This window comes from Orcinus orca, chromosome 5 (genome assembly GCF_937001465.1).
Source record: "Orcinus orca chromosome 5, mOrcOrc1.1, whole genome shotgun sequence".
In the NCBI taxonomy this organism is placed as follows: Eukaryota; Metazoa; Chordata; class Mammalia; order Artiodactyla; family Delphinidae; genus Orcinus; species Orcinus orca.
In genome coordinates, this window is record NC_064563.1 from 137,894,316 (window position 1) to 137,921,363 (window position 27,048).

The following is a 27,048-nucleotide window of genomic DNA, read 5'->3' on the forward strand; positions in this document are numbered from 1 at the left end:
AAAACAATGTTGAATAGAAGTGGTAAAAGTAGGTATCCTTGCCTTCTTCCTGATCTCTGGGGGGAGAAATTTAGTCTTTAACCTTTAACTATGATGCTAGCTATAGCTTTTTCATAGATGCCCTGTATCTGTTTGAGGAAGTTTCCTACTAATCTTAGATTCCTGAGAGTTTTTATCATCCCTAGGTGTTGAGGTTTTGTCAAGGCTTTTTTTCCCACATTTATGGAAAAACGATTATATGAGCTTTTTGGTTTATTCTGTTAATATGGTTGATTACATTAATTTATTTTCAAATGTTAAATTAACCTTGACTTCTGCATAAACCCTTGGTTATGTTTTTGCCAATGTATATACTTTGTTATATATTTTTGAGTTTCAGCTTTGAAGTCTTCTTTGGTGAAGAATTTTTGCATGTTCTTTACAGTCTTGTTCTATAATTTTGGGGGGATACAGCTCAAAAGACGTATGACTTGTCAATTTCAAGGACATTATGAAGATTAAGTGAGGTGGAAAACTAAAATTTTTTGGAAAATTATCAAGCTTACCTACATAATATATTGACTGAGAAATAGTGGAAGAACAGAATAGCAGCTGTAGTTTTTAAAGGGAATTGGCAGTGAGAAGTGGCCTGCTTCATCACTGGACTCACAGACTTTCAGTTCATTGTGGTGGCTTGACCACATGTGTTTTCTCTTCTCCTTCCCTGATGTCTGCCATAATCACATAGGCAGCTAAAAGATGTAAACTCCTAAGGAAAAAGATAACAGTAGAGAAGATAGTGACAGAAGATTTTTTTTTTAATATAAATGTATGTATGTATTTATTTATTGGCTGTGTTGGGTCTTTGTTGCTGCGTGCGGGCTTTCTCTAGTAGCGAGCAGTGGCTACTCTTCATTGTGGTACACGGGCTTCTCATTGCAGTGGCTTCTCTTATTTCGGAGCGCAGGCTCTAAGCGCGTGGGATTCAGTAGTTGTGGCACACGGGCTCAGTAGTTGTGGCTCGCAAGTTCTAGAGCTCAGGCTCAGTAGTTGTGGCGCAGGGGCTTAGTTGCTCCGTGGCATGTGGGATCTTCCCAGACCAGGGCTTGAACCCGTGTCCACTGCATTGGCTGGCAGATTCTTAACCACTGCACCATCAAGGAAGTCCCCAGTGACAAAAGATTTTGACAATTTTTTGTAAAGAGAAACATAACTTTGGAAAGGAGTGTTAATTTGAGTTCAGAGGTAGATAAACAGTGCCTACAAATAAAGATGAGGTCAAGCAGCTTGTCCCAGGCCCAGAGTACTTGGAGGCTCCTGGCATTCCTAGGTCAGTTTTGCAGCTGAAAATCGAAATTCTTCAACAGTCTGTGTTTCAGACATTTGAACCATTCTCTCCTGCACCCCAGCAGACAGGTGATTACGTCAGCCCCCTTCCTCTGGGGAGATGTGAAGAGCACTAGGCCAGAGATGCTCCAGACTAGAAGGGTGAAACATGGGGTTGAAAATAAAGGGATTATATACAAGTCCACCCACTGAAGTTAGGCCCCTCACTTCTTTCTCCCTTCTCCACTCCTCCCCAGAAGCCAGCTGGAATACCACATCTAGCTGAATATAGCTTCAATAGAAAAAATCTGACATTTGGAGATCTCCCAGTGAACAGGTGACTAGATATATCTGATCATCATAGGGAGAAGCCCATCAATTAATAAACCTGCCACCCATGCCCAGCTTCTGAGCATTGTTTTAGTGCCTCCATCTTAAATATGAAGGTACATCCAAGGATCACCAGATATATGAGCAAAGCCTCAAAAGTGAAAGAGAATGACCCTAAACGAACTATCAGTGAGCAAACAAAAAAGGAATCAAATGATGCAAGAAACAGAAGAAAACTAAAGAGTAAAATGAAAACAAAAAATCAGAAGAATAAAAGAAGTTGTGTCCATTTAAAAAAGAGATGGAGGAGAACACTAGGAATAAATAGTTGAGAACAAGATAGAGCTTTTGGAATTTTAAAATTCCATGGACAGGGCTTCCCTGGTGGCGCAGTGGTTGAGAGTCCGCCTGCCGATGCAGGGGACACGGGTTCGTGCCCCGGTCCGGGAAGATCCCACATGCCGCGGAGCAGCTGGGCCCGTGAGCCATGGCCGCTGAGCCTGCGCGTCCGGAGCCTGTGCTCTGCAATGGGAGAGGCCACGACAGTGAGAGGCACACGTACCGCAAAACAAAAACAAACAAACAAACAAAAATTCCATGGACAGATGAAATTGAGTATTAGGGCAAAGGGACTCTCACTTTTTAATTCTAAATTTATCTAATTTTTTTCTGTTACTATTTAGTATTCATTTTTAACTGTGTGCATTTACCATGTTGTTTAGTTAAGCATAAGGAAAATATTAAGTTTGGATTTTTTCAGTTGGGGAAGAGGACTGGCTTGGTTTCACGTTGACTGTTCATGAGCAAATAATGCCTGATGGGGATATTTGAGCCTGGGTATGTGTTTGGTATTCTGGGCAGACATTAGTGTAATATGCATTTTAAAACAGCAATCGCAGACAATGTTTTTCATAAAAGCAGCACAGGCTGTGGAGTTTGCTTCCCCTGCTCAAATCCAGCTTGGTCACCAAATGTGTGATGTTGTTCTAATCACTTCGCCTCTCTGATTCTCATTTTCTTCGTGTATAGTATGGAATGGTAATATAGTACCTATGTCATAGGGCTGTGATACTATGGAAAGAGTTAAGGGACTTCCCTGGAGGTCCAGTGGTTAAGACTCAGCACTTCCACTGCAAGGGCACAGGTTTGATCCCTGGTCAGGAAACTATTGCGCATGATGCACAGTGCAGCCAAAAAAGACCCCAAAAACGGAGAGATAAGACAGTGTGCAGCATGTACTAAGTGCTCATTAAAAAGAGCAGTTGTTGTAACCATGAAGCAGATGGAGTAGTATATGTAGATGGTTAGGAAAAAGATATATTTAAAAAATAACAAATACAACAATACAAATAATGAGATAATAGGCTGTCCCGAGCTAATAGTATCACTCCCCAGACTGAAAGCTTCTTGTTGCTGGAGAGTCTTTCGTTCACATTCCTCAGTGCCCATCATTGTACCTGGGACTGAGAAACTGCGCAGAGAAGGAATGAATGAATGAACCCTTAGTTGTAACATTCATTTGCAGTGCTATCCCCTAACTCTAGTATCAGTCTTCAGGTCATTAAGACAGCATGTTAGTGTGTTTATAAGTACCTAGGAGTGAAGTTTTCATAAACTTAAATGTTGCATTTCAATTACAGGCGTCCATTAGCAAGGTGAAAGTAACAGAAACATGGCTCAGTTTCCAACACCTTTTGGTGGTAAGTTTTCAAAGATTTTCCTTTTTTAATGTACTTTGGAATCGCATTTTTAAAAACTTAGTATTATGGCAAATTTCAAATATTCACGTAAGTAGAGGGAATAATATAATCAACCCATCATATAGTTTCAGTGATTATCAATCAACTAATGGCCAATATAGTTTCACCTGGATTCTTTTGAGCACCTCTCATACATCAGATCATTTCATTCACAAACATTTTAGTGGGTGTTTCTAAAAGATAACACTTTTAAAGATATAACTACAATACTGTTACCACTCCTGTAAAGTTTCTAGTAATTCCTTAATGTCTTCAACTATCAAGTCAGTGTTAAAATTTTCCCTGATAGTCTTTAGATATTTTTCGTTGTTGTTGTTATGGTTGGTTGGTTCAAATCAGGATCCGAACAAGACACACACATTACAGTTAGTTCATGTGTTTCCTAAGTTGCTTTGTTAGTGAACCCTTCTCCATCCCTGTTTTTTTGGTTTTTTGTTTTGCAGTTTATTTGTTGAGGTGACTGGGTCATTTATTCTGTACTTTTTCTTTAGACTGGATTTAAAGCATGACATTTTTGTTTTACTTTAGTTAATCTGCTTGAAACATCAATCTGCATAAGATGTGTTTTTCAGGTAATTTCCCCTAAGATTATTAGGAAAGTGTTAAATGTTGGTTTTGCTTACTGGCCAAGTTTTGTTTTGTTTTGTTTTAAAGAGAGCATGCCATATGACTGAATTTCTCTTGGCAGCTGTCAAACCTAGCCACCGTGAAGAGAGTAAGGCAGCATAAAGCCCCATCCCTGGGATTACATCTGTAAAAGTCTCTGTGAGCTTCTAGTACAGAAGTCTGCAACCTTTTCAGAACCATTAGTCTTACTGTTTTATTTTCTGTTTTGTTTTTGTCCCCCTTCTTAGTTACTGAGCAAGTTTTTTGTTTGTTTTGTTTTGCTTGTTTGGTGGGGTTTGTTTCTGTTTGACAAATTTTGACAGGGCAATAGAAGTTGCAGGACTGTAAGGCCTGTGAGGGTAGGGATCTGATCTATTTCGGTCACCATCTTATCCCTAATGTCTAACACAGTGTGTGGCACATAGGAGGTGTTCAACAAGTCTGTTTTCAGTGACTGAATGAATTGCTGCTCTGCCTGTCGCTGTCATATCAGACCCTGCAGAGAAGGGAGATTTCAGTGTTTAGGCATTTTGCTTGTATGCTAGGCACCTTCACATACTGTCTGTTCCCACCTTTTGGGAAAATGTCTGAACTTTTGAAAACCTTCTACCTGTGTAATCTAGAGTTATTTGGTGAATTTGTTTGAGAAAACCTAACACTAAAGTGAGGAAAATCCCAGAAACAAGGGGATATCTGGTCAGTCCAAGAACTGAAACTGAAGGACTTAAACCCTGTTCCCTCTGGTTTGCCATTGTTTTTTTCAGGATACCCATTTTTAAAAACAGCTTCAGTGAGTTATAATCTACATGCCATAAAATTCACTACAATCTAGTATTTGAATATTTTTATCACTCCAAAAAGATTTTCATGGAATCACATAGGATACTAATTTAGTGAAGCTCAATTTTTCCATAACTTTCACTTGTGGCATTTAAGATATCTGAAAATACTGTTTTAAATTAGACTATTGATTTGTAAATCAGTCTGTTTATGTAAATAAATGATGATTATTAACATGTCTTCATACAGTCCTGCTAACTACAGGGTTATAGGACAAGTTTTTAAAAAAAGAGTTTGTGCTAATATCTTTTATTTTTTTGGCCTGCTTTACTCTTAATTTTCTTTTTTTCCCCTTTCTTTAAAAAATTTTTATTGGCATATAGTTGATTTACAATGTTGTGTTAGTTTCTGTTGTACAGCAAAGTGAATCAGTTATACATATACATATGTCCACTCTTTTTTAGATTCTTCTCCATATAGGTCATTACAGAGTATTGAGAAGAGTTCCCTGTGCTATACAGTAGGTCCTTATTAGTTGTCTGTTTTATATATAGTGGTGTGTATATGTCTACTCTTAGCTTTCTAACTTTATATTCAAAACTTCCAAGGACAAACAGATGTAAACTTATCAAATCATTTATAACATACCGACAGTATCTTAAGGTACTATGGAAACTGTGCGTGTGAGCACTTTGTTTTTATTTTCTCATTGAATAATTTCTTTGTCTTTTCTTTGGATTGTAGGTAGCCTGGATATTTGGGCCATAACTGTAGAGGAAAGAGCAAAGCATGATCAACAGTTCCATAGTTTAAAGCCAATATCTGGATTTATTACTGGTAATTGGAGTCAGTATTTTTACATTTTTACTTATCATAGTGCATATATCTGTGGAAAATCTATTATGCAGAGCGAAGGTGGGCACATGTGATCTAGGGTACACTTTGCCTATTTTGCCTTAACCTGGAGTCTGTATTTTTACAGTTGCTTCTCTTCCAATGCACTCAAGTCTTTTTTACAGTTTTTAATGAATGCCAAGTCACTGTTTTAGGCATATCACTGTTGGGAATTGTTTAAGATTAATGGACCACATTCTTTAAGTAATTGTAGCATTGGACTGTGGTCCTTGAGCAAAAACACTTCCTTAATTCTGATCTTGAACTGGCTTGAGTAAATTAACAGATTATGAACATTAAAAAAATTTTTTCTTATTGCTATGTCCTTAAGGTCCTTTTGTACTTTGCGTTTTCTAACCTCTTTCCTGTTTGATTACTCTTCAGGAATTAGCTTTAGAAAAAATGGGATCTAGATTTCCTGGGAACTTGCTTTTGTGTGTATTTGTTTCACTTCTCTTTAACTTACTAATTCTTAGTCCTCGATGTGATTCTTTTAATCATTGTTACTAACTCTCCATAAATACGTTAGAAGTACCAAAAATCTGAAGTGTAGGTAAATGAGAATGGCAAAGAACTCTTTTGTAAAGTAGAAGTATGGGTCATCAGTTTCTTGAGGATTTCTGTAGGTTCACTTTGTTGTAATGTGTAGCTGTTACCATCTTAATTACTAGCAGATTAATTAAAGTGGACAATCTACCCCTACACAATGGTAGGCCCTTTTTGAGATGATTTTTTTTTTAAGTGTTACATTCTAAAGTCAGTGCTGATGGATTCATTTTATTGTTATTTATAAACTTATCATTTGGCTTTTAAAATGTATTCAGTATTTACAGGATTATTAACCTCTTTCTTTTTGTAATTTTGCCATAAGTGGTTTTCTGTCAGCTGCTGTTTTCTTCTAAAACTTTTTCCATTTCATTTACAGGTGATCAAGCTAGAAACTTTTTTTTTCAATCTGGGTTACCTCAACCTGTTTTAGCACAGATATGGTAAGTTGGAACTTCATACAAGCAGAAGGTTATAAACTAGTCCAGTAATATCTAATCTTAATTTCTTAAGTTACAGAGGAGAACATGTATTTCTAGTCTGAAATACCCCACTACTTCTTACCAGAGAAGTACTTCTGAAAAGTGTCTTTCTGGTATGGAACTTTAAAAAAAAAAAAAAAAAAGTGGTGACATTTGCAAGATAACTGTTACAAAGTTGAATTTCCAGTTGAGAAATCTACATTTTGATATTTTCTCACCACTTTGGTTTTTTTGTTTGTTTGTTTTCTGGGGGTTTTTTGGCCACACCATGCTGGAGTGTGGGATCTTAGTTCCCTACCAGGGATTGAACCCATGCCCCCTGCATTGAGAGCACAGAGTCTTAACAACTGGACTGCCAGGGAAGTCCCTTTCTCACCACTTTGTTTTACCTTCATCCACATCACCCATATTCATCTAAATGGTCCACATTTCCTGCTTTATAATGTGATAGTTCTGTATCTTTCATTGAATAAAAGGTAAAGAAGATATTTGAGGTTAATAATGGAATAACCAGTGAAAGAGTGAAATAACCAGTATTCATTACAGTGTTGTGCAAGGTGAGCACATAAAAAATATTGTTGAATCTCTTGATTAACTAGCACAAATAAGTGTTCAGTCTTTTGAAACCACAGGAAAGAAAGAGAATGAATGAAAAAGACTGGCAAATACAGTTTTGGGTTCTAGGTTTATGACTTTGGGAAGCCATGCTGAATTCTTTGGCCAAGAAGCCACGTTTTCCTGCAGTGTATGGTTCTTACAGTTAGTACATCATTTCCCTGGGTTCGTTAGTGTTGTGGTGGGCAGCTTGTTATGGTGAAAAGAACACATGATTTGTAGTTGAATCCCATCTGTACTACTTTCTATCTTTCTGATTTGGAACATGTACTTACCCCCCCCCCAGCCTCAGTTTTCACATCTAGAAAATGGGAAGACACTTGTTTCCTTACAGGGTTATTGAGTGGATTAGCAGAGAAACTGTATGTAAAGGACTTAGTGTGGGCCCTGGCACATAATAGAGCCTCAAAACAAAACCCCAGAAAGGTACTGAGCTGGCCAAAAATGTTCGTTCGGGTTTTTCTGTAAGATGTTACGGAACGCAAAAATAAAGATTGACATAGTTCCTTGTTGCCTTTAAGCAGAGTCTACAGAACATAGTCTAAGCTTGATTATAAGTGTTGTCAGTATGAAAATCATTTACTATGTTCTGAAATAGCAAAACTTTCATGGGAAATTATATATTATTTGTGTGTGGATTTATTTGAATTGAAATTAAATGATATCAGATTCCTGTGCTTTTTTTGGTGTCTGCTTTATTTTCTTTTTCCTGGTTGTCAGCATATGGGCTGCCAGACTGTCTCTTTCAACTATGATACCCTTTTAGTGCTAATGTCTCATCTACTTTGAAGTAGAAAATTCAGATAACCAAGGTTTTTGGAATTACTTTTATTATTTTTTTTAATTAATTAATTAATTTTTGGCTGCGTTGGGTCTTCGTTGCTGCGGACGGGCTTTCTCTAGCTGTGGTGAGTGGGGGCTACTCTTCGATGCAGTGCACAGGCTTCTCATTGCAGTGGCTTCTCTTGTTGCGGAGCACGGGCTCTAGGCGCACAGGCTTCAGTAGTTGTGGCACGCGGGCTCAGTAGTTGTGGCGCACAGGCTTAGTTGCTCCACGGAATGTGGGATCTTCCTGGACCAGGGATCAAACCCGTGTCCCCTGCATTGGCAGGTGGCTTCTTAACCACTGTGCCACCAGGGGAGTCCCTGGAATTACTTTTAAAGTAAAGTAAAAGACACACACACACACACACACACACACACACACACACACACACACACAGAAGGAACACTCATGTACTTCTGAGCACAGGGACACTGACCTGTTGGTTAAGTGCCTAAGTCTAAATGCAAGAAACTTGTGACATCTGTGTTAAATTTCTTTTTGCTTTGTGTTCTGCTGTGTGATTGTTTTTCACACCATCAGCCAAGATCACTCACTAGAATCTTCCTTTCCCAGACTTAGCTTCCTTCACTGAATTCTGCTTTTATACTGTATTTCCAATCTATAAAGGTTCATTCAAGAAGCAGTCTTGTAATGAATACTCTGCTGCAAGGAAATCTATAATAAATTAACATTTATTCATTCAACAGTGGAAGAATATTTATCAGATGTCTACTATGGGCCTGTGCCTGTTGTAGGTGCTGGGAATACAGCTGTGAACAAAACTGACAAAATTTGTGCTTTCATCGAAATTGCAATCCAGTGGAAGGAGATGGTCAATAACAGCATAAAAACTGTCACATGTTAATAAGTGTAATGGAGAAAAATAAAGTATTATTTAGTAAATTTCAGTTCTTTCAATTAAGACAGTTAATTTTTTGTTTGTTTTTTTGGGTTTTTTTGTTTGTTTTTTTTTTAACCAGAGTATACCAAAGTCATTTTTACCAACTTATTCTTTTCATTGTGAAAATTTTTTAACAGTGAATATAATGAGTCTGCAGACTTAGGTTAAATCAAAAGTGTTCTTTGTCTTTAATTTTTTTCTGACATTTTGTTAAATAAATTTGTGATGGCATATTTTACTTTCATCAAGAATTGCTATCAGGGGAAAAAAAACAAAATGAAACACACCTCTAAGAATCTTTTCCCAAAAGCAATATCTCTGAAAAGTCGTTAGAAATTTCTCGAGCCACAGATGTCCTGCTAAGATGCTGGAATGGTGTGGTGCAGAGTGTGAGGAACATCTGTCTTTTGACACTAGCTCTGATGCTTCTTCACTTTGGAAGCTTGAGCAATACTTCACCTCTTCAAATTTCGGTTTATAAATTTATAAATAACAGCTGACCTAATGAAATAGTTTTCCCTCCCTATCTCTCATGCTAATCTTGTGTTCTCATGTGGTTTTTCTGATGGGATCACAGGGCAAGTCCAATGCCACTTTTGGTAGAGAGAGAAGTGGGTTTGAGTCTAAAATTTTAGGCAGTCCCTGTGTCATTCCTCTGGGGAAGAAGAAAATTTTGGATTGAGAATTAGGACCTTTTTCTAGTTTCTCTTTCTCTCTGGGCCTTACTTTCATTTGCTCTGGACCATTCAAAAGTGTGAGTGATGTGCACAGCTGGGAAATATCTGTTGGAATCCATGTAGAAATTATATTCCAGTTAATTAATTTATGAGCTTTGGAACTATAACCTACTAATACTTTGGAACTACCTATCTCTCCAACCCAGTTTCCAATTAAGAATACAGGAAAACTTGAATTCTCCCTCAGAATGGAGTCAAGTCAGTGTGTGTAATGCCAAATTATAACTGTGGCCAAAGATGATATATCTTCCTAGAAATTGTCTTGCTAATAAGGAACTGGAAGGAACAGGGCCAGTATCCTATATCCTTTTGGCAGCTTAAATGCTTAACATTGTTGCAACCTTGATCTGGTGTGGAGACAGAGAAGAAGAAAGCAGAGGGCAATGGACAAGAGCCTTGAAGGCGGAGGAAAGCAGAGGTGGAATGAGGACTTTGGAATCAGAGGCAGTAGGTAGGGGCCACAGAAATGGGGATTAGAAGCTCTTAAGGAGAGAAATGAGGGGAAGAGAGGCAGCACCACCTAGAAATTGGCCCCAAGAGGAGGAGGAAGCCAGAGGCATAAGGGCAGAAATTAGAACATCTTGGTGATCTGGCTCAAGGATGGGGCAGGGGGCAAGGCTAACGCCTGTGTGACGCCTTTGGATGCTATCTTAGGATACCACTGAGCATATGTCAGGAGGGCCTTCAGCCCCCAGCAAGATCAGTTTGCCAAAGTCATTTACCCCCAGAAAAAGTCATCCTGGACATTCCTGAGTCTTCACCATCTCAGTTCATGGCATTGAGCATCTACCCGGCTGCTGGAAGCCATGCCTGATTCCTCTCTTTTCCTTACCCTACGCAACCAATCCATCAGCAGGTACTTTTTGACTCCATTTACAGACTGTATCCCCAATCTGGCCATTTCTTTCTGTATCCTTTGCTACCATCCTAATTTGTCATAGTGGGCCTAATAGCTGGGCCCACTATTCGAGCATTCTGACTCCCGAGCATTCTGACTGGAGTCTCTCACACTTGCCTGTTTAGATTCCATTCTCCAAACAGCACCCCAACAATCTTTTGAAAAAGTAAATCCATTTAAAACTCTCCATTGGTAAGAAAACCCTAAGTCATGACCAAGGCCACAGGCCCAATATGATCTGGCTCTTGCTTTTTCCCTCTTCTCTTATTTTGTACCACTCCCTTCCTCAATTTTTGCACTCTAGTTTCTCTGACCTTTTTTCTATCTTTAAATGGGTTCCTTTGGCCTCAGGGTCATTGCACTTGGCATTTTCTCTTCCTATCATGCAACTCTTCTAGATCCTCACATATTTGGCCGATTACCCTTCAGGTTTTGGTTCACCTCCCCAGAGAAGGGCTTCCTGACCACTAATCTAAAGCAGTTCCCTCTCCCCACCTGCTCTGAAGAACGTCTTCTCTTTCCCATCACCTTGCTTTATTTCTTTTTTTTTTTAATAAATTTATTTATTTTATTTATTTATTTTTGGCAGCATTGGGTCTTCCTTGCTGTGTGCTGGCTTTCTCTAGCTGCGGCGAGCGGGGTCTACTCTTCGTTGCGGTGCGCGGGCTTCTCGTTGCGGTGGCTTCTCTTGTGGAGCACAGGCCCTAGACACGCAGGCTTCAGTAGTTGTGGCACACGGGCTCATTGCAGACTGTAGAGCGCAGGCTCAGTAGTTGTGGTGCACGGGCTTAGTTGCTCTGCAGCATGTGGGATCTTCCTGGACCAGGGCTTGAACCCATGTTCCCCCTGCATTGGCAGGCGGATTCTTAACCACTGCACCGCCAGGGAAGGCCTTGCTTTATTTATTAATAGCACTTACCGTGTGGAATAATCTGACTAGTTTTCTTGTTGAGTGTCTGCTTGCACTGAAACAAGCTCTGAGGGCAGGAACCTTGCCTGTCTTTTTCTTAGTTGTAAGCCTAGTTCCTGGATAGAGACCTTAGTAGGTGACCTGTTCAAAAATATTTGTTGGAGAAATCCCTGGTGGTCCAGTGGTTAGGACTCTGTGCTTTCACTGCGGTGGTCCAGGTTCAATCGGCCAAAAAAAAAAACTTCGGATGAATAAACAAACAGATGGGTGAGTGACTAGGCCTGGTTAATCTGCACAGTGGGAGGTGAGCAGCCTGTGATGAGCCTTTGTGGGTGAAGTAGGCTCCTAAAGGAATCTGTTGGCTTCAGTTCTGGTGTAGTGAATGAGACTGAGCGAGAGGAGGCCCGCCTTTTTTCTCTGAATCCTATGATACAAACAAGATAGTTTCAGAATTTCTACACTCCCATCCACCACAAACAACAAACCTATTCAATGGCGTTCAAGGTTACTTCATAGTTCTTTTGTTTATAGCCTGAGGATATATGAAGTACTGTGTTCAGAAGTTATTTAGATTAGTTTTTTTCCCTTCTTCCTATGTGGACATGTTACTTATTTAAAATACTATTAGGTTGATTTGGTTTTTTTGCTTGTTTTTTTGTTTTTAATTAATTTTTATTGGAGTATAGTTGATTTGCAATGTTGTGTTAGCTTCAGGTGTACAGAAAAGTGTATCAGTTATACATATACATATATCCACTCTTTTTTAGATTCTTTTCCCATATAGGTCATTACAGCATACTGAGTAGAGTTCCCCATGCTATACAGTAGGTCCTTATTAGTTATCTATTTTATATGTAGTCGTGTGTACATGTCAATTCCAGTCTCCCAATTTATCCCCCCCCCTTGGTTTATATGTTTTTGTTTTTATTTAGTTTAGGGATCTGCTCTCATCTTTGTGAACTTAATTTTATGTTTTGAATATGTAACACATTAACAAGATTCCAAAAGCTGAACTCTACAAAAGTGTGAACTCAGAGAAGTGTCACTCGCTGTCCTATTGCTTCATCCCATTCCCACTTATTTTATTAGCTTCTTATTATCCTTTCTTTGTTTATTTCTGTGGGGAAAAAGCATGTCCATAATATGTGTGCAAATTTATATTTAAATTATTTCCTCTTCCTTCTACTTTGAAAGTAACCTCCTATAAATGTTCTTTTGTTCTTTGCTTTTCTCACTTAACAGTGTATCCTAGAAATCGCTCATAACATTCCATAGAGATCTTCCTCATTTTCTTTTTACAGTTATATAATAGTTATTGTTGAAGATATACCATAGTTTATTCAGCTAATTTCCTGTGTTTTCTGCATTTGGGTTATTTCTAATATTTTGCAATTACAGATAATGCAGCAAAGAATGAGTTAAAGCATGTTTTTTTCCTTTGTTTTTTTTTTTGTGGTACGCGGGCCTCTCACTGTTGTGGCCTCTCTCGTTGCGGAGCACAGGCTCTGGACGTGCAGGCTCAGCGGCCATGGCTCACAGGCCCAGCCGCTCTGCGGCATGTGGGATCCTCCCGGACCAGGGCACGAACCCGTGTCCCCTGCATCGGCAGGCGGACTCTCAACCACTGAGCCACCAGGGAAGCCCAAAGCATGTATTTTTGTATTGTTGGAAGTGTATCTTCAGGGTGGATTCCTAGGATTGAATCACTGTGTCAAAGAGTAAATGCATATGTCGTTCTGTAGGTGTGGCCAGATTTTCCTACACTTGGAGTTGAAGCACTTTTTCCTGCTGACAGTATGTAAGAGTGCTATGTGGTTTATTTGTACAAATCAAACAGAAAACTTACCCTTAGTATTCAGCATACTTGTGGACCTTTCCTCATCTCAGCCATGCCTGTTATATATAGATTTTTTTTTTAATTTTATTTATTTTTAGTTGCATTGGGTCTTCATAGCTGCGTGCGGGCTTTCTCTAGTAGCAGCGAGCAGGGGCTACTCTTCATTGCAGTGCACAGGCTTCTCATTGTGGTGGCTTCTCTTGCTGAAGAGCACAGGCTTTAGGTGTGCAGTCTTCAGTAGTTGTGGCGCATGGGCTCAGTAGTTGTGGCTCGCGGGCTCTAGAGCACAGGCTCAGTAGTTGTGGCACATGGGCTTAGTTGCTCCTAGGCACGTGGGATCTTCCCGGAACAGGGCTTGATCCTGTGTCCCCTGCATTGGCAGGTGGATTCTTAACAGCTGCGCCACCAGGGCAGTCCTTATATATAGATTTTAATATCAGACTAAACACTGTATTTAAGATCAGTTTGTTTTCAGGAGTCATAGATAGCTATTTTGTCTTATTTTTTTATTAAAAATATTTTTTATCATACTTTCTTTTTAGCTTTGGAAGTTTTGTGAATTTCAGGATCCTCAGACTTTTAGTTAGTCTTTTGGGGAGATTATTAGAAATGAGTAAACTGGGCTTCCCTGGTGGCGCAGTGGTTAAGAATCCGCCTGCCAATACAGGGGACACGGGTTCGAGCCCGAGTCTGGGAAGATCGCATATACTGCGGAGCAACTAAGCCCGTGCGCCACAACTACTGAGCCTGTGCTCTAGAGCCCGCGAGTCACCGCTACTGAGCCCACGTGCCACAACTACTGAAGCCCGCACGCCTAGAGCCCGTGCTCCACAACAAGAGAAGCCACCACAATGAGAAACCTGTGCACCACAACGAAGAGTAGCCCCCGCTCACCACAACTAGAGAAAGCCCGTGCGCAGCAACGAAGACCCAACACAGCCAAAAATAAATAAATAAATAAAATAAATTATAAAAAAAACCTTTCATTAAAAAAAAAAAGAAATGAGTAAACTGAGAAATAACTATAAATAAGAGATGAACTGGACAGCAGAGCTGAAATCATATTTTGCAGAGAAGATTTGAGAAATCGAATTCCAAATCTACTCCAGTATATTAGGAGGGGGTGGGGAGAGTTGAGCTTTGTAGGAGTAACTGCTATAGTTCTAAAAGACCTTTGAGTTTTTACTACAAAGGAGTCCCAACAGTTATATTCTGTTAGTTGAGCAAAAGAATTTTTTTAAAAAGGTCACACAAAATTGTCAAAAAAGTTTTGGAGTTTTGGTGGATGTCTAGAACCTGAGCATTATGTGTTCCCTCACCTCTCCTTTTGAGGCTTCTCCTAATTAAACCATTACTAGAAAGTCTCTTCTCTCATAACCCACTCATTATCCCACACTGGGTATTTTTGTTTCTCTCTAGAAAACATATTTTGGGGACAGTAGTGTGGGGAATAGGGAGTGGGAATCTATCTGCCTGATTTTTTTTTTTTTTAAGTATGCATGTCAATGTTGATTGTTGGGAGGTTTTTTTTAATCCATGAAAACCATTTGAAATAGCTGAATATCTTTTTAAAAATATTTTGGGGACGTCCCTGGCGGTCCAGTGGTTAAGACTTGGTGCTTCCACTGCAGGGGGCACAGATTCAATCCCTCGTTGGGGAACTAAGATCTCTCATGCTGCGTGGTGACGCGAAAAAAAAAAAATTTGGTAAAAGAGAGAAAGCTCACCATTTCATTTTATTGATTTAGTTTCCTTTATAAAACCTGAAAAACAGTACAAACGTAAAGCAGCCGGAGACCAGTCTCAATTATGATCGTAGACACAGAAAATCAAAACAAAATCTTAGCAAATAGAATTCCACAATGTACAAAAAGTATGACCAACTGAGTTTATGCCAGGGGTGCAAGATTGGTTCAGAATCAAGGAATTCCCTCAACATTATTATATCAGGAGATAAAAGGAAAAAGAAAATGTGGGATCAGATCAGCAGATGCTGACTAAGCATTTGATAAAGAGTATAGTAACCATTTCTAATAAGTAGAAAAGGGAACTGCTTAAATATGTCAGATTACTTTCTAAAAATCAGTACCAAATATTATTCTAAACAATGAAACACTGTAGTCATTTTTTTTAAAAAAACCATTTAATTTAAACTCAAAACCAAGCAGGGATGCTCACTTAGTAATGTCATAGAGGCAGTAAGACCAACAGGAAAGAGGAATGGTGGGGACTTCGCTGGTGGTGCAGTGGTTAAGACTCTGAGCTCCCAATGTAGGGGGCCCGGGTTTGATCCCTGGTCAGGGAACTAGATCCCACATGCCGCAACTAAGGAGCCCACGTGCCACAACTAAGGCCCGGTGCAACCAAATAAATAGAAGTAAATAAATATTTATTTATTTACAATAAAAAGGAATGGTATAAATATTGGAAACGAAAGTTAACTCTCTTTTTTGCTAGTTATGTGATTGTGTAAGATTCACAGAAGTTTGGTAAGATTGCTCAATACACCCAGCATAAATGATTATTAAAAGCAAAATTCTTCTCTATGCTTGAAATAAGCACCTGAATATGGAAATGGGGGACATGTTCTATTTAAAAGAGTAACAGAAATGATAAAATTCCTAAGAACACATTTAACAAGAAAAGTAGTTACTTATATTGAAGGAAGTGATGTAATCTTATTAAAGGAAATATTAGTAGAACTGAACATACTATTTTTCTGAACTAACTATCATAAAAATGTCAGTTCTCGGGCTTCCCTGGTGGCGCAGTGGTTGAGAGTCCGCCTGCCGATGCAGGGGACACGGGTTCGTGACCCAGTCCGGGAGGATCCCACATGCCGCGGAGCGGCTGGGCCCGTGAGCCATGGCCGCTGAGCCTGCGCGTCCGGAGCCTGTGCTCCACAACGGGAGAGGCCACAACAGTGAGAGGCCTGCGTACCACGAAAAAAAAAAAAAAAAAGTCAGTTCTCTAAAAATTCATGTATCTAATGCAGTTCCATCTTGATTTTCATTAGAGTTGTTTATAGAATAGATAAATTAAAAGTTAATAGGGAAAAAGAAATGTCTGTGAATGGCCAAACAAGTTTTTTTTTTTTATTGGAGTATAGTTGATTTACAATGCTGTGTTGGTTTCAGGTGTACAGCAAAGTGAATCAGTTATACATATAAATATATCCACTCTTTTTTAGATTCTTTCCCCATATAGGCCATTACAGAGTATTGAGTAGAGTTCCCTGTGCTATACAGTAGGTCCTTATTAGTTATCTGTTTTATATATAGTAGTTTATATGTGTCAATCCCAATCTTCCAATTTATCCCTCCCCCCGCCCTTACGCCCTGGTAACCATAACTTTGTTTTCTACATCTGTGACTCTATTTCTGTTTTGTAGATATGTTCATTTGTACCCTTTTGTTAGAGTCCACATATAAGTGACATCACATGATATTTGTCTTTCTCTGTCTGACTTACTTTACTCAGTATGACAATCTCTAGGTCCATCCAACAAGTTTTTTTTAAAAAAGCCTTGCCAGATACCAGAACATACCATAGAGTCAGTGGGATCAGATTATTGTCACATTGACCTGGGAATTGTTCAGTCAGAGTAGATAATCCAGAAATAGATCTCCTTTCATATGGACGTTTAATGAACCCCAAAAATATTTCTTTTTACTTCAATGAGAAGAGGATGGATTGGTTAATAAACATTGCTGGGAACCCTAGGTATCCACCTGAAGGAAATCTGGTTGAACCCTGGGGTAACATACCACACACATATATGCAATTACAATTGGTTTAAAGATTGAAATGTAATAAAGTAATACCATCTTAGAAAAGAAAGCTATGTGATAAAAGAAATATTTTACACATATAAAAATGTAGAATTTCTGTATGCTAAAGATATTACACACAAAATGGACAGAGTTTTAAAAAATCTTTCAACAACTGACAGATAAACAGTTGATATGTAATATACAATGAGTGCTTTTAAACTGACAAGGAAAAGACATGCGGTCCATCAGAAAGCTTGGCAAAGGATGTGAATGAGCAGTTCATGGAAGCACGAGTCCAAGTGCCCAAGAAACATGGCAAGCGATGCTCAAGGCCACTAGAAATGAGTGAAATTCAGATTCCACTGGTGTGGTATGCTGAAGGCGGTCATTGACCACAGGAGGCCTGGGGCACTCCTATCTGAGGCAGAAGGGTGGTTTCTGTAGCCATGGGGTTCCCTTTATGACTTTATGACCATTAAAATTTTTCCTGAAGAATAGTGTTGACTTTTACAATTCTTAACATGTTTAAAGATTTTTAATCTTTGTTGTATTATTACGCTTTTTACTGTGCCTCATGTTTTCTTACTTTGAGTTAACTCTAGAAATGTAGGGTTATTTTCTATGTAGCTTAATTTTCTTTTGAGGACACAATCTTTATGTGGCTCATTTAAAACATTGCCAATGATGGCATTGTAATTGGAGTAGCTGGTCTTAACATTTGAAGTTTCAAATAAAACTTCTCTTAAGAAAGGATTAAAAAATAAATCCTTATGCCCTTAAAATCTAGACTTCAACAAATGAAATCTGAATGAACATATTTTGTGCAGAAGAGGTTAAATCATGAATATGCACAGTTTCAGTTAGCAAAAATGTAGTTTCCAGTTGCAAGTACAAACCCCTTTCTTCCTTTCTCTTACTCTTATTTGAGAGAAATGCTTTACATAATAACTCATTGGAAGTTGACTTGACCATTTGTTTGAGTACCACTTTCAAATAGTAAGTGCATTTGTAAGGTCATTTAATGAATTTCCAGAGCTTTGAAAGTATGCTAGTATTACAGTATAGTAGAGCATAGTGTGTCACATCCCCATGGTGAGGTTTGTAGAACCCCACAGAGGAGTTGATGCAATCTAATCAAGTATCTAGAAATAAACTCTGTTTCTAAATACTTTTTTCCTCCTAATAGCTTTATTGTCACATAATTCACATAACAAAAGTCGCAGTTTTAAAGTGTATAGTTCATTGGTTTTTAGTCTTTCCAGAATTGTGCAGTTCTACCCAGTTTAGAACATTTTTATCACTCCAAACAGAAACCCCATTTGATGTCCATGGTATATATCCTGACATTCAGACTGAAAATTACCATGTGTATCGTAAAAGTAGAGAGTAACACAATAAAACATATTTCATATTTATATAAAACCTTTTCAGTTTTTCCCTACAGCTTGGTAAACAAGTTTTGTTTTGTTTCGTTTTCCCCGGGACCGAGGGAGCTGATTATTTAGTTTTTGTGTGGGTGGGAGTGGTGGTTTGGGAAAGGTTCTTTTAAGGTCACAGTCATTCTAAGCCCATGCTGTTGGTTTGCAGGGCGCTTGCTGATATGAATAATGATGGAAGAATGGATCAAGTGGAGTTTTCCATAGCTATGAAACTCATCAAACTGAAGCTACAAGGATATCAGCTCCCCTCCGCACTTCCCCCTGTCATGAAACAGCAACCAGTTGCTATTTCTAGTGCACCAGCGTTTGGTGAGTCTGAAAAGGAGTTGGTTCCTATATTTCATTACATGTTTTTAAAATAAATATTTCCCTTCTCCCACCCTCCTCTCTCAGTCTGTAGCATTGTGAAATTCTAGGAGGTATTCTGTCTGAAAAATGATGGCCCTGTGCAGAAAGATAATGATGGAAGGGAAGAAGCATGGTCACATTCTAACCCTGGGATGAGAGTAATCAAAATGAAAGCAAATAAATAAATTTCACAGCTTACATCTCAACCAATACAAAGGCCTGGGATGAATAATAAAAACACCTGAATTGGGGGCTAACTCCATAGCATACAATATATGAATTAATCATCCCACTGTAACAAGTTTGATATCTTTGAGTCATTGGCTTATGAAAACTTAGACTGAGATTTAATTTTGTACTTTATAAAAATGTGGACTAAGTTCTAGTCATATAAATCTCATTGCAGGATACATGTGTGTGTAATCTGTGAGGTGTAGTGCCCTCTGTGACGTTTCACAGGACTCAGCTATCCAATTGATTTCTATAACAATGCAGAATAAAACTCAGGTCACTTTGAAATTAAGATTAATCTTTTCTTTTTAAACATCTTTATTGGAGTATAATTGCTTTACAATGGTGTGTTAGTTTCTGCTTTATAACAAAGTGAATCAGCTATACATATACATATACATATATCCCCATATCTCCTCCCTCTTGCATCTCCCTCCCACCTGCATCTCCCTCCCACCCTCCCTATCCCACCCCTCTAGGTGGTCACAAAGCACCAAGCTGATCTCCCTGTGCTATGCGGCTGCTTCTCACTAGCTATCTATTTTGCGTTTGGTAGTGTATATATTAGTCCATGCCACTCTCTCACTTCATCCCAGCTTACCCTTCCCCCTCCCCATGTCCTCAAGTCCATTCTCTACATCTGTGTCTTTATTCCTGTCCTGCCCCTAGGTTCTTCATAACCCTTTTTTTTTTTTTTAAGATCCCATATATATGTATTAGCATATGGTATTTGTCTTTCTCTTTCTGACTTACTTCACTCTGTATGACAGACTCTAGGTCCATCCACCTCACTACAAATAACTGAATTTCATTTCTTTTTATGGCTGAGTAATATTCCATTGTATATATGTGCCACATCTTCTTTATCCATTCAAGATTAATCTTTTTTGATTCATTTAAAAACTAGCTCCCCTGCCTTTTTGTATTGGGGTGGGGGAGAGGATTTCTATAAACTTCAGCCTCCAGTGACTCACATATGCCAAAGATTTTCAAGGAAATTCATATTATATATTTTAAAAATGATTTATGAACATTACCCACCAAAAGAAAGAAATGTTTCCGTCTTGGGAAGATACCACCCATTACCCTCTAACCTGAGAATCAGAGCCCTAGATTCTATTTCTACCTTTACTATTAAACTCAACCTTGAAATTGAGCTTGATTAACTTTTCTGTGCCTTAGTTTCTTCACTTTAATATAAAGTACAAAGTTTACCATATGTATTCATTCTCTCACCTTGTAGAAATGGTCATTCTTAATTTAAATTTGGTTCTCACCCTTTAAAAAATTGTAGATGGGGCTTCCCTGGTGGCACAGTGGTTGAGAGTTCGCCTGCCGATGCAGGGGACATGGGTTCGTGCCCCGGTCCGGGAAGATCCCACGTGCCGTGGAGCTGGGCCCGTGAGCCATGGCCGCTGAGCCTGCGCGTCCGGAGCCTGTGCTCCGCAACGGGAGAGGCCACAGCAGTGAGAGGCCCGCGTACCGCAAAAAAAAAAAAAAAAAAATCGTAGACGGAAAAGTGATTGAAAACAGTTTTAAGAAACAAACATGTTTTCCTCATAAAATATATTATAATCTGATTTTCCCTTCTTATTTGCTGGTGGAAAAAAATGGAGAAAATGTGTATTGTCTTGTGCCATTTTGTAACATGGCTTTCTCAGGAAAAAGACCACTTTGAATTGTAATATTTCCTCAGATAATGCAGTATGGGTGTGAGGACCATTGTTAGTTCAGTATTGTATTGATTCTATGTGATTTCTTTTTTTTTTTGCGGTACGCAGGCCTCTCACCGCTGCGTCCTCTCCCGTTGCGGAGCACAGGCCCCGGACGCGCAGGCTCAGCGGCCATGGCTCGCGGGCCCAGCCGCTCCGCGGCACGCGGTATCCTCCCGGACTGGGGCACGAACCCGTGTCCCCTGCATCGGCAGGCGGACTCTCAACCACTGCACCACCAGGGAAGCCCCTATGTGATTTCTTAGTTAAAGGAGCTTATCAAACATTTTAAGGATTCTCAATGGAAAACATGAATAAAACACTCTAAAGTATTAGCAATCTGCCATACTTAGAGTCCTCAGTTTTCAGTTGCAATGGGCAAGTAGTCATTTAGGATTGATAATTAACATAAGTTTCTTATTCTCTCACCTCCTTAGTACTATAGCCAAATACCATTTAATTTATAGAAAGCTTATCTTTATGGTTCTGTTTACTTGCTTTATTATACATCTGAAGGTAACACTTAAATTGGGCAAATACACCAAAGCTACAGGAATCTTTTCCTGGCTTTCAATTTGTTGCCACCATTTTAGTCCTGCAGGTGGTAAAGCGTCTCCTCTGGGCAAGGATTTCCCAGGAAGGTCCCAGCAATCTCCATTAAGTGCAGTGTCTTCCTCCTTTGGAAGGTCTTTTTATGTTTGAAGTAGACTAATTATGAGAACAGACAGAAGGTATTTGCAGGTTGCTTTACCAGCATGAGTCTTGTTTTTCTGGCTTAAAATCTCAGAGACTGCTAAATTATTCTATAAGAAGGTAAGCTTTAATACAGAGATTAACCTCATACTTGTTGGTGAATTGTCTTTAAAATTTCTATATAAGATGCAAACCTGTTTTGTTGCTGTAGTGTTTATTTTTCTGTATTTGTTTACACATTAAATTCTTACAGAACACCAACAAAAAATGAAATCAAAGGTGCAGATTGTCAGGGAAAAAGGAACAAACTTGCAGTGTCCTGCTGCATCTTCTGTTTCTTTCTTGCTCTTATTGGATTCTTGACCTTTCACATTGTCACATACTTCCTTTTGAAAGGTTTTGTGTTTCCAGAGCATCTTTGTGTTTCCTTGTGCTCCTTTTCTTTATGGTATTAAGAAATATGTATTTTATTCACAGTAATGAGGCAATTGGCCATATTAAGTTTTTTTTTTTTTTGCCACGCCACGTAGCACATGGGATCTTAGTTCCCGGACCAGGGATCGAACCCTCACCCCCTGGATTGGAAGTGCCGAGTCTTAACCACTGGACTGCCAGGGAAGTCCTAAGTTATTTCTTAGAACAAATTTCCACAGGGAAAAAAATCCATTATTATCCCAATTTAAAACATAATTCCATAAAAAGCTGTCTTTTAGTCAGATGTTTTTCTTAAAAATTAAATGGTAATTAGTCAGCTAAGATCACCAACAGTTCTGATTTCTTACCTGTTCTCAACCTAGACTTTAATTATTTAGGTTGATTTAAAGATTACAGTAATCAGATCCAACATCTGATTCATGGGAAAGTTCTTAGACAGTTTAAACAAAACACAAAAATTGTGGATAGAGTTTCCTTCTCTCTCTTCATCCTGATGTATCTGATGACAGGGAGTAAAGTGAAGGAGGTTTGGGAGGGGACAGTCAATAGTCATTCAGGTTGTCTCTGATACAATTAATGATAAGCTGAGATAAATGAATGCTATGCTTTTACTTAAAGGTTCACTATTAAAAACAAACAAACTATGCATTGCCTTTCTTTTGGTGAGGTTGAGCCGCAAGTCTGGACATTTTAAGGGGAAGGTTACAGGTTTTGGGTTAGGCAAGTAGGACAGTGATCCAAGAGAAGAAGGAAAACTCAAGAAGTCACGTGAGAGCAAAGGCCAGGAAGAGCAGAGGTGAGCAGTGCCATAGGCTGCAAGGGACCAGGGCCCCTGTTGATCTTGTCCATCGTGTGTTCGCGGTTTCTAGTCCTCAGTTAACCAGCTTAGTTAAAAGTAGAAGTTACTTTGAATCTCTGAAGGGCCCTGTAGCCAGCGTTTGGTCGAAACCCAAAACAGCTAAAGGGTGTTTGGTTTTCTTTTGGCCTCCCTTCCGGGGCTGCAAGAAGAAACCTCGGAGTGGAGAAAGGGTCAGATAACCACAGGCATCCCATTGCCTCTTTTTCCCAGAAACCCGGGTGTCAGTAATTCTTCCTCTGACATATAATATGTCTCGTCTTAGTCCATCCTGCTATAGGAATTTCAACGCTAGGGATAGTGCCGATTTATTTTCAGGAGGGGTGGCCTCACTGCCCAGAGGGTTTTACAGTCAGCTGAGTAACCTGCCCCGGCCTCTAAGGGAAGCCAGGATTTCTTAGCTGCCCTCCTGCCAGCCAGACCTTAGCTCTTACCCCCAGCTTCTCCACTGCTTTCCCTCCCCTCCTTCTCGTCACGTCACCCTTCTCAGTAAACTGTTTTCAAGAAGATAAATCATGAGGGAATTATAGAAAATAAAAGAGAAGTTAAAAGTACATGGTCTTAATCCACTTTGCCCAAGTTTACTCAAAGATCTGGCCTTTGGGGCTTCCCTAGTGGCGCAGTGGTTGAGAGTCCGCCTGCCGATGCAGGGGACACGGGTTCGTGCCCCAGTCCGGGAGGATCCCACATGCCACGGAGCGGCTGGGCCCGTGAGCCATGGCCACTGAGCCTGTGCGTCCGGAGCCTGTGCTCCGCAACGGGAGAGGCCGCAACAGTGAGAGGGCCGCGTACCGCAAAAAAAAAAAAAAAGATCTGGCCTTTGCCAAGGTAATTTTTTTTTCTTATACTTCTTCTGGCTACTTGAGAACATAATTTATTACTATTATTATTTTCTAATTAATATTAGACATTATCTGACCATGGGTTTCCTAGCCCTGTGGTCTGTCTTTACATATAGTATTTTATCTGGTCACAACAGTAACCCTAAAAGTATGCAGAGATTATTGGCTCTCTTATACAAACGAGAGACCTGAGATTCCAAGAAGTTGAACAGTCTGCTTGAGACCATGTTTCTGAAAGGGAGGTGGAGCCTGTTCAAACTCAGTTTTCCTGAAGGCTCTTGGTTTCCTTATTTCCTTCTCTCTTCCCACCTTCCTTATCACTAAATCATGAGGGTGACATGGGGCATTGTCACTCTTCCAAGGTTAATGCAAATGTTAACACACTGTGGAATTAAGGCTGGCTAGGGGTTGGATAATCATTTTTGCTAAGAAGAGGAAAATGGGGTGCAGTGATATTGTGATTTGCCTAAGGGTACCCAACTGTGTTTAAGGACATTCTGTGAGTATGCCTCATACCTTCTTCCTTCAGTGTATTTGCACACAGCATCATTCTTCTTATACTCTGGACTCAACTGTTTCAGGGGGAGGTTGTTGCTTTTGTTTTTGCCAGAGTCCATGGTTTTATTAAGTCAGACCAATCAATATTTTTAAGCCCTGATTGTGTGTCCTAGTTGCTGGGAAGATGGTGGTGAGCAAGACATCATGGCTCCTGTTGCTATGGAGCTTGTTGACAAGTTGGGGGAAGCAAACAAATAATTCCATAAAATGGGGTAATATGATAGAGACAAGTAGGACCCGGTGGTTAGGGGAGAATTTTCCGAGGAGATAACTTTTGAGCTGACTTAAGCATGAGAGCCTCGTGAGGGGAGAAGACCCCCAGGCAAAAGCAACAGGTCCTAAGGCAAAGCTTGGTGTGTGAGAGGAACAAAAATGAGATACTTCCCTTGTAGCTGAAGTATCCTTAGGCCTTAAGGTCAGGGAGGTAAGGCAGGAGGCAGGTGGTTTGGGGCCTGATAAAACCACTAAAGAGTTAGCATTTTTGTCTAAGTGCAGTTGAAAGCTTTGAAGCAGGGGTGTGACATGGTTGATAGACACTTAGAAAAAAAAATCTGTGTTATCTGAAGACTATTTTTGTTTCTTTGGTGTTGTTATTTTTTGTTTGTTGTTTTGTCATTTGTATTATTTGAAGACTGTATTGCAGGGGGACAAGTAAAAGGGAAATCAGTAAGGAGTCTTTTTCCATAGGCAAGAGGTTATGGTAATTTAGATCTGGGTGGTGATAATAAACGTGGAAGATAGGGTAGAATTAGATTCATGATATCCTGTATTGTGGAGAAAAAAATAAATCAGATTTTGACCATTTCAAGTTTGAGGGGCCTCGTTGATTTCCAAGTCGAGATGTGAAGGAGGCAGGTGAATCTGTATGTCTGCAACTCAGGAGGGATCCGTCAGTTCTGGGTGAGTTTGGGTGCGGATGGCATTGAAAGCCCCGGGACTGGATACGGTATCTTAGAGAGAAGTGTGAAGATTTCAATCTTAAATGGAACCAGAGGATATAAAATGGAGAATCTCATGCATGGGTCCTCAGGAGAATGAAACTTAAGGACCAAGGGACTGGTCAGGCATTTATAGAAAATCGAAACTGATCCCTTGACTAACGAACATCCTGCAAAAGTCTCTTCTCCTCCTCAAGCCAATGAACTTGCTGCTTGGACTCTAATTGAATTCCCTCCTCTTTGTGATCCTTGCCCATATATCCAGCCCACCCCAAGGCCTCAGAGGTCTCACTTGTAGCTTACCGCAGTTGGCGTGTCCAGAATTGCAATTCTTGGGACTTCCCTGGCGGACCAGTAGTTAAGATTACACGCTTCCAACGCAGGGGGCGCAGGGTTGTCGATCCCTGGTTGGGGAACTAAGATCCCACATGCCGCGTGGTGCCCACCGCCCCCCCCACCAAAAAAAAACCAGGCATATCAGAATTGCAGTTCTTCTGCTATGCCTGCATAAACTCAACTTCTGGTAATTCAAGTTTGCCTCAGTTTTCCTCTTTACTTAGGTTGATGAAGTGTAGCTTTAGAGTAGGCGGAAGACCTAGGTCCAGGCCTTGGCGGTCTGTGACATTTAAAGCTCTAGTGAAAGGGAAGAAGCCAGAAACAGAGTGAAGTGGGAGGAAGTTGGTGTCCTAGTAGCCAAGGAAAAGTGTTTCGGAGGGGAGTGCCCCATTGTTCAAGTTGCTTCTGAGGGACTGAGTAAGAATAGGACAGAAAAGTAATTGGATTTGGCAAGACGAGCTTGGACCTCACCTTGACGAACTCCTTGGAGTGGTAGGGACAGGAGCCTGCTGGAGGCTTGGAAGAGGGGAGGGTTTAACTGTAAGGGGAGCATGTCAGCTGAAGAATGGTGTGTTTATGGTGGGAAGTGCTTCCGTCAGTGGTTGAGGAGAGAGGGTAAAACTTCAGGAATTGAGACTTAGCACCGTCATGAGGGATGGCATCTAAAGCACAGCCTCTGGTAGGTGTGTTTATTTAGAAGTATTCAGAAAATACTCATTCATTCAGAAAAGGCTGTCAGTTGGTACAAGGATGATAGTCTTTGCAGTGGCAATTTAGGAGCTGAGTAGGTAACTTAAAATGGAAAAATTATGATGTTAGAGAATAAGAATAAGAAGACCTGCAAGATCTGGTCCCTGTGAACTCTCAGCACTGGCCCAACAAGGCTGCCTTTGGGGACAGGATCTCACACTGAGGAGAAGTGACTGGGAGTGGAATAAAAATTAAGCAGGGCACCGACACAGAGACAGAAGGAGGAGAAGGTCCAGACCAAAGTGGGGGAGGAGAATGAGCCTGGAAATCCCAGGAGTCAAGCCTCATATCAAAACGAGCATCAGGCAGTATCAGGCCAAGGTCAAATCCCACACACGGTTATTATTAGAAAAAAGAGGATGAAGAGCCGAGTAACACCCCGGTGGACGATGACAGCACATCAGTAACCTACTATTTCAAAACAAGCTGAAAGGTACTAAGAAAATGATGCGAGTCATGAAAGACTAACATAGATCAGAATTTTAAAACCCCAGAAATCAGGTGACCACTCAGGAAAGAATGAGACATAAAAGAAAGAGTCATTTCAGAAATGAAGAGTGAGCCAGAAGCAACACAAGAGAGGCTATCTGAAAGGAAATAGAAGGTAAAAAGAGAAAGATTTCAAACATTAAAAGGAAATGAAAAAAGAGATACAAAGAATTTGAGAAAAAGTGGCAAATGTTGAAGGCAAAGAGAATTGAGTAGGTTAG

At 39.9% G+C, this 27,048-nt stretch overlaps 1 protein-coding gene across 4 annotated transcripts in view; it reads left to right on the forward strand.

The window, feature by feature from the left end:
- The window catches only part of ITSN1 (intersectin 1), a 239,470-nt gene that overhangs the window by 57,911 nt on the left and 154,511 nt on the right, over positions 1-27,048 (forward strand). For 3 of the 4 annotated variants that reach the window (XM_033418238.2, XM_033418235.2, XM_033418237.2), the window contains exons 2-5: positions 3,276-3,335; positions 5,526-5,618; positions 6,601-6,664; positions 18,788-18,948. In XM_033418238.2, the coding sequence (XP_033274129.1) occupies positions 3,308-3,335; positions 5,526-5,618; positions 6,601-6,664; positions 18,788-18,948 (346 nt within the window). In that variant the 5' untranslated portion in view covers positions 3,276-3,307. The remainder of the gene's footprint in view (positions 1-3,275; positions 3,336-5,525; positions 5,619-6,600; positions 6,665-18,787; positions 18,949-27,048) is intronic. The other variant, XM_033418236.2, reaches the window with a different exon arrangement.